The following is a 7,463-nucleotide window of genomic DNA, read 5'->3' on the forward strand; positions in this document are numbered from 1 at the left end:
CTGCCTTTATTTTTTCAAATTCAGCACTGGCTATAGTTGCATTTTTTTTTATTTTATATGCAATATACTTGAAATATTTTTACTGGTCCCCTTCTTTCAATTTATTCTCTTATTCAGGCAGTTTGCTTTGGCACTTGATTTTTGCTTTTCCTATGCATTCCTGTATGAAATCAGAGGAACCTTTTAGTTTATTGTCATTTAAAGAAAACAGTCTTTGGGTGTGAAAAGAAAACCTTATTTTCACCAATGTTGGTTAGACTGTACAGCAGTTTCTTTACAGGAAAACATGGTGATAAAGAATAGTGGAATTAAATAATTTTCTGAAAAGCACAGATATTTGACGCTCCATCTGGTTAATATACTTATTTTGATGTTAAATATGTAACCCTCCGTGCTTAGTACTTCTCACCTGTGCCTAATCTAGAAGAAATGTAAACTTTTGCAGGAAGACAGAAAGGTTTTGTAGCTAGGGCTGCTGTATGGAGCTGGAATTCCTGGCTGCTAACATATGCTCTGAAAAAAATGGTCATTATTCTCTAGGCCACTTAAATTTAATTGACTGGGTGGAAAAAACAGAAAAAAAATATTTTTTAGTTTTAATCTTTCATTTCAGATGTTAGCGAAGTACTCTATTCAAAGAATTATTTTAAGTTTATTATTATTACAAGCTTGGTTTTGCTGTATCACTGGGAAACTGAATTATTCTCTCTGTGCAAACCCTGTGAAGAATGTGTATCTGTTCTGAGGACATGAGTCACAGTTACTTTAACGTCGAAACAAAATATGGCTACCTAGTGCTCTTCGATTAGGTAATTGGTTTAGCATGTCCTCTGGTAGAAGTGTTTCAGCAGAGGCAGGCAAGTTTGATTAATGCTCACAAAAATCTTTAATGTGATCCTACTCATAGTAATTTTCCAGATACATGCTTCTTGGGTACATTGCTAAATTCTTCTGTGTTAAGCAGTCCACATGTTATTTATGGTTGGAGAGGTGATTTTGTTACAAACCATTTGGGAAACAGAAAATTAAATCATGATTTTAAGAAATGGATTCCGGCTCAATCAGTCAAATTGCTGTGTAATGGCAGAATAGACAAAATAATTGTTCGTCAGGGCAAATTTGAAGTGATTACGTTTCCAAGTATACTTCTGTTTGTTATGACGCAGAGTTTGGTTTTATTTGTTCAGCTTAAAGTACATGTCAGTATCATGAAGGCAACCAGTCTTGAAACTAGCAAGTAACATTTTTTAAACTAATGTCTTATGTCGGTTTTGCTTTCAGTGTCCCTGAAGAGAAGTAAAATAAGTAAAATTCATCTTATTTTGAAGCTTTCCTCTGTCTCCTTTCTGTGTGTCTTGTCAAGCATGCTTTTTGACCACAGTATATTCAGGCTTCTGTGCTTTTTATTGAAATCTCTGAATGCTTTGAATTTGAAACAATTTTTCAGTTGAGGATTTTGAGTTCTGTTTTTTTCATTTGCTTGTTTTTGTGAAAAGATTTGGACTCCCCAAGTATCTGCTTAGGACTATTCTTGTTTAGTGTGAACAAAAAGAGGATATTCTGTTATGTCAGAGCTAAGCAAGTTACTTCTCACCTGGGAGAGCTTTGATTTTCCTCTGAAATTGACTGTTGCAAGTCACTATGGAAACTGCACAACCCGAAGAATGGGTTTATACATACTACTAGAGCCAAACATGGCACATCAGTTCATCATCTGGAAATATAAAAATACATAATTTTCAGTATGTCTCTTAATTATAAAATGTCACAATAACAACATTTCATTCTCCTAACTATTTAATTTGAAATAGCTTTTCATTTAGTGTGCCAAAACTGTTTTTTTAAGAACTCAGTACTGATTGGGAATCCCAACATTAGATTGTAGCCTAGGGGTCAAAAGCAGGTTAACAGGTCCTGCAGCTTGTTGCTGGTGTGATATTACCTGGGTTTGATGACTTAATCTTTCTTAACAGGTCATGAAGAGTTTGCTAAATTAAGTTAATTACAAGAGAGAAGGGACACATTATAAATCAAGGACTAACTATGCAAGACACCAGTGGTATTTGAAATAAAAAACATTAAATTGAAAATTTATTGAGTGTTTAGATGTTAACATTTAGGTAGAGAATAGGCTATTTTACTAGCAGCAAGTTACAGTTACTGCTTCTGTAATTTCTTTACCACCCCTCCCAACTCCAAATGCAAAACTTTTTAATGCAGGTGTGTTAAAAATGGTTGAGAGTTTCATTTGACTGAAGACCAACCTAGTCAATAAATCCACTGTGTTAGATATGGCTGATGAGTGATGGGAATTGTCAGTACAGTTAGAAAAACCCTTTTGAGGTCCGCATGGGGTGATCAACATCTCCTACCCTTTTACCCCTTTCTTTGCTTTCCCAAACTTGGCTGCATGTGTCTTAGGGAATCTAAAGCCATAAGTAGTATTTATTGAGCTGTATCTTTCTTTGTTATCAAGACAGACTTTATTTCAAATGCTCCCTGAAATTGCTGTTGTAATAGTAGGTTGTGATCAAATACAAGGTCATTACTCATAGTTACTTTGACCTGTGAAATATAATTACATGATGACTGGATTATTTTATAGTAGGTTTTGATAAACAGAACTTTCTCTGTCTCACTATAACAAAAATAAATAATAGATTCAAGTCTTGCTACTATTTAAATTACAAATATAATCTAATTTGATCACATAAAAAAATAAAGTCTGAAATAAAAATTATATTAAAGTTTGCAAAGCAAACAAACAGCAGGAAGATCTCTATTGAGATAAATGTTAAATTTCAAAGTGGAGTATTTATTAGTGCTAAATATTGACATTCAGAGCAAATGAGTGAAATTAAGGAGTTCTGTTGCATTTGCATTACTTGTTAGAAGAAGGGTGATATAGCTTGTATTCTAGTAAAAATGCGGGGTTTTAATGAAACAATAAAGAGGCTGTGCTTTTACGTTTGTAGTAAATAGAGTTAATTTTTAGTGCTTTATGTTTAGAACTGTTATTTGCGCAGGATCTATGCACAGAATTTCTGATATATGACAAATAACAATCCTTTTTTGTTGTTGATTAGTTTGCAGGTCGCAGTAAGAAAGAAACTAAATACTCTTTGAAGGCAGTGGAGGACATGTTGGAGACCCTGCAAATCACTCAGTCTTAGGTTCGCACAGAGAACGAATATTAAATTTTCCAATTCCATGATCAACCTGTAATGACCTATGGGTTATGTTACTCTAGTGCCGTTAAAAGTTAATTTTGTATTGATGAAAGTGCTATCTAAAATAATGCTTTATGAAAAGTAAAATGCCTATTTATTGCTGCTACAAGAAATGTGATAAATACCCACTGAAATGAGTAACTTATCCAGATAGATAACATAAAGAAATGACATGTGCTGCACATCAGTCTCTTCAGATTTTTGTATCTACAATACCTGCTTTTAAGCCAGAATTTGTAGAAATAAACTTGTTAAATGCTTATAAAAAATTACAGTGATTTATTGGGCTTGCAAATGGCAATTATGAATTTATGTATGTAGATGAATAACATATGTTAGAAATTTTTATCTTATTTGCCTATTTAAGAGTAAAAGCATGCTACAGATATACACTTTCTGATAAATGTTTACCATACAGCAAGGAGTGATTATGAATACACTTTATTAGAGAAAAAAGATGATGTTAATGGTTTTATTAATGAGTTGATATCCAGTACTGTAGAAATGGAGAAAACTTATTCGTGTACTTTGCTTCAGAGCTGCTCTTATACTGGCTTAAGGCCAAAGACATTCTTCTCTGTGGCTTTGTGGGCAAATGCTTCCACGTTCACATAGTTCTCCGATCGGTATATGCAAATGCACTTTTTTTATTCCTTCTGTGTGTCCTTTGTTGTACATAGGTTCCACGTGAATTTCAAAACCATCTGAATGCAGGACTGCATGCTGGTCTGTACTAATTTTGTACCTGTGGTATGGGTACCCCTTCACTGTGGTGTAAGCTATGGTATATTAGCTTCTCCACAGTAACAAAGTGTTACTGCACTGTAAGGGTGAGACAGCGTGTTCAACTGCCTTGTACTTACTGGAGGATAAAAGTATTTTTATACCATTACCATGAAGCATCTAGCACACTGTAAATCCATCTTGTATTTGCCTTTAGGCACTTATCTACTCAGATGATGAGTCAAACCCCCTAATGCAGGCATTTTGCAGTTCTGATCATTCTGGATGTTGTTCAGATGTATATGGTGGCTATTCAGTTGCACAGCTATCATTTCATTTGTTGTGGCTTCAGTAGGATTGCCTAACAGCAGCAACATACCCTTGACAAATTCTGATAAAAAAATTGTGATGTCATTTTCATGACTGTTGCCACCATCCAAGCTGTTTGGAGTTTCCGATTTTATACTGTCTACTCTATATAGATGGGTAAGTTAAAGGCTGTGTATTGAAATGTCCTTTTTATGACCCTGGACTTGATGTAATGAAATAAAGCTGAGCTTCTGCTTAAAAACAAAGCAGCAACAAAAACTTCCCCTGTGAGTTCAAAGCTTGAAAATGTATGTAACTGAAGTGGTCGTTGCACAAGACTGTGCTTTTAAGAAACACTTAAGATCTCAATCCCATTATACATGAAGTAGGTTGGAGTATGGTAGTGTGACAGGATGGGTGCTATGCCATGGGAATTAATTGTATGTGGAATCTTAAATTAACTTAATTCAGTACTGTTGAAACACAAAACTGCAAATACTGCATAGTATTATACTAAATCACCCAATTCTAACTTGGGGAAATAGTGCAGATCCTTTTATAATAGTAATTCACAAACTGGCCTCAGAACAGTATGTGCAAATAGATTATGTATGTTTCGGGTGGAAAACCAAGTAAATACCATAGGTGAACCTATGTACTTCTGTTCAGATTTATACTCTTTTACTGTATGAGTGTGCCATCTAGAGTTTTAAACCCTTGTTAGTCTTTTTTTATTTTACCTACATCTCAAATAACTTGGTTGCATTCTAAAATTAAAAATGGTGGGAAGCTGTACTGTAGGCTAGAATTACTTAGCGGTGCATAACATATTACCTCCAAGGTATTAAAAAACAGCAGTGCAGTATTGTGCAGCAGGCATCTATGCTGCTAGAAAGTGTTGTATATAACTTTTTATGCAGAGGCAACTTTTAACATAACAATGTCAGACTTGGGCATATAGTGTATCAGTTTCTCTGTAAGAAGGTTTGTTCTGTTTCTTGTTTTCGGTGTTTTGATGACAAATTTCATCTTATTTGGCTGCTTAGAAGCTTCTAGTTTTCGCTACTGCTTAGCATCTTTTTGAAATTACTTTTTAGCACTCTGATTTGTGCTTCTATTTTGGCATAATTTCCACATAGTAGAGCTTACAAATTGACCTAGGAAATATTTCTGACAAATTTGTATTTACTTCAAAGATAAAATATATTACTCCCATGAAAATGCATGGGCAATCTTTGATAGAACTATTGAATTGAAGCACTGGAAATTTGAGGGGGTTTCTGTATTCAAATGAAAAAAAAAATCCTGTGTGTGCAGGGGAAGTAACTGTATAAAATGCCCTGCACTCTCAGCAAGTAAAGGGTACAGAAGAGAAACTGTGATATAATGTGATCTTTATAAAAGTAATTTTCCAGTTCTAGTAAATGATTTTGTAATAGGTCACTGACGCCATCTTGCATTAAAGAATAGGTTTCCAAAGAATGGGTTACTTAGTTAACAAATGAACTTGATTATGTTCTGTATTGTGCTCTGACAGTGACAAATGCTACACAAAAATATTATTAAGCACACAGTCTCCTTTTTGCAAAATAAAAGGCTATGTTTTCATATTGTTTCAGTTGACAGCAAAAACTTGAGACCTTTGCAATGCCAAACTGTGTAGTGATGACTTCTGTCTTTATTTTTTGCAGCCATATTTTGATAATAGGGTTGATAGGGAGAGGTTAGTGTTACCTGTTGAAGTAAAGGTCATTGAAGAGCCAGCAAAACCTCCGATTCTACCTTTGTAATCCTACTTACTGGTGACTTCTTAGAAACCTTTTGTCCAAAACGTTATACAGTTCATATTCTGTAGCGGCAAAAAGCACATCTTGTTTAGAATATATCCCTAAATCTCTTCAGTTCAGTGCCCAGAATATCTTGCTGTTGCTATTGGAAACTCTGTTATTAGTCAACGGAGGACTTCCTCTTGGCAGGGCTGTATTTGTGATGGCATCCATGTTTGCTAGTCACTGCATTTACAGTGGAACTTGTATTTCAGCCAGCTTTAGAAGGGAGGGGAAAAGGAAAGCAAATTAAACTTGACTTACTGGCATGAATTTGTTAGCTTCTTGTTACTTGCACCCTCATCTTCCAAGAACACCAACTGTAGCTGTAGTCAGGTTTGCAATAATAATTCTTCATGTAACTCAAGCACTTCCATATATTCAGCTCTAAAACCAACACTCCATTAAAATCTAAACCATACGGATTCCAGTGCAGCAGTGCTATGCGACGTACATGTATCCTGGTTGCAGGGAAAGGGCAGTTCTCCCACCCTCCCTCGAGTTGGTGTCAGAGTGGAAGAGTGTTAGAACAGTTCTTGAATGTGTTTTTGTCCTGAAAACTAATACTGCTTAATATGTCTCGAAATATTGCTTATTACTTGCATTGCTCAGTGCATGAATAGAATTTTAGGACTAACTATTGCTTAACTACACATACATGAATCTACATGGAGAATAAATTACTTGAAAATAGTCATTAGCCTTATCTGGAATGACTCTGTACCCATATAGATCTGTATCCTCTTGGTAGGCACCAGCTGGAAGTTTGATTCAATGCAGAGACCAGTTTTCAGAAATAAATGGTCATTAATCTACCTGCCTCTTAAAAAACCCAGCCAAAGAAACAACCACTCCCCCAAACAAAACCAAACAAAGAAAACCACCCCCAAAAAACCCAAGCGCCACCCCACAAAAACAGTAAAAAAACCCCAAACAAACAAATCCAACCCCCCAAAACCTACCTCTGATAGAGGAAGTTGTTTTTCAGCTGCTGGATATGAAATGGAAAACCTTTATCAGTGGACTTCATAGGTGAATTTATTTTGTTCTGTGATGAGGAAATCCCCTGTATAAAGCAGTGCAATCCTTTTAATGCTTGTCTGGAAGGAGGAAAGGCTGGAGGGAGCACAAAGGCCTGTTCAACCCCTATGTCATGGTAGGACTTCTGTGGCAAGTTGCTAAGAAAATGCCGTTCTTCTGCACCTAGGATCCCAGAGGTTAGCACTCCTGGTGAGCAGGCACCATTGCCACTGAAAAGGGCTAAGTAAGACTGGACCAGCACTGCCCAGAGCCTACAGAGTCGGTGCTCAGATACGCGTGCGTAGACTCAACACAGCACGCCAGCCTCCACCCAGCTGCTGGCAGGGCTGCATGT

At 36.0% G+C, this 7,463-nt stretch overlaps 1 protein-coding gene across 1 annotated transcript in view; it reads left to right on the plus strand.

Annotated features, from left to right (window-relative positions):
• Positions 1–6,712, plus strand: part of EMC2 (ER membrane protein complex subunit 2) — a 45,470-nt gene extending 38,758 nt beyond the window's left edge. The window contains exon 11 of the mRNA XM_049829690.1: positions 3,087–6,712. Within this exon, the coding sequence (XP_049685647.1) occupies positions 3,087–3,173 (87 nt within the window). The 3' untranslated portion in view covers positions 3,174–6,712. The remainder of the gene's footprint in view (positions 1–3,086) is intronic.
• The last annotated feature ends 751 nt before the right edge of the window (positions 6,713–7,463 follow it).

The sequence above is a fragment of the Accipiter gentilis genome, chromosome 2 (assembly GCF_929443795.1).
Source record: "Accipiter gentilis chromosome 2, bAccGen1.1, whole genome shotgun sequence".
Classification (NCBI taxonomy): Eukaryota; Metazoa; Chordata; class Aves; order Accipitriformes; family Accipitridae; genus Astur; species Astur gentilis.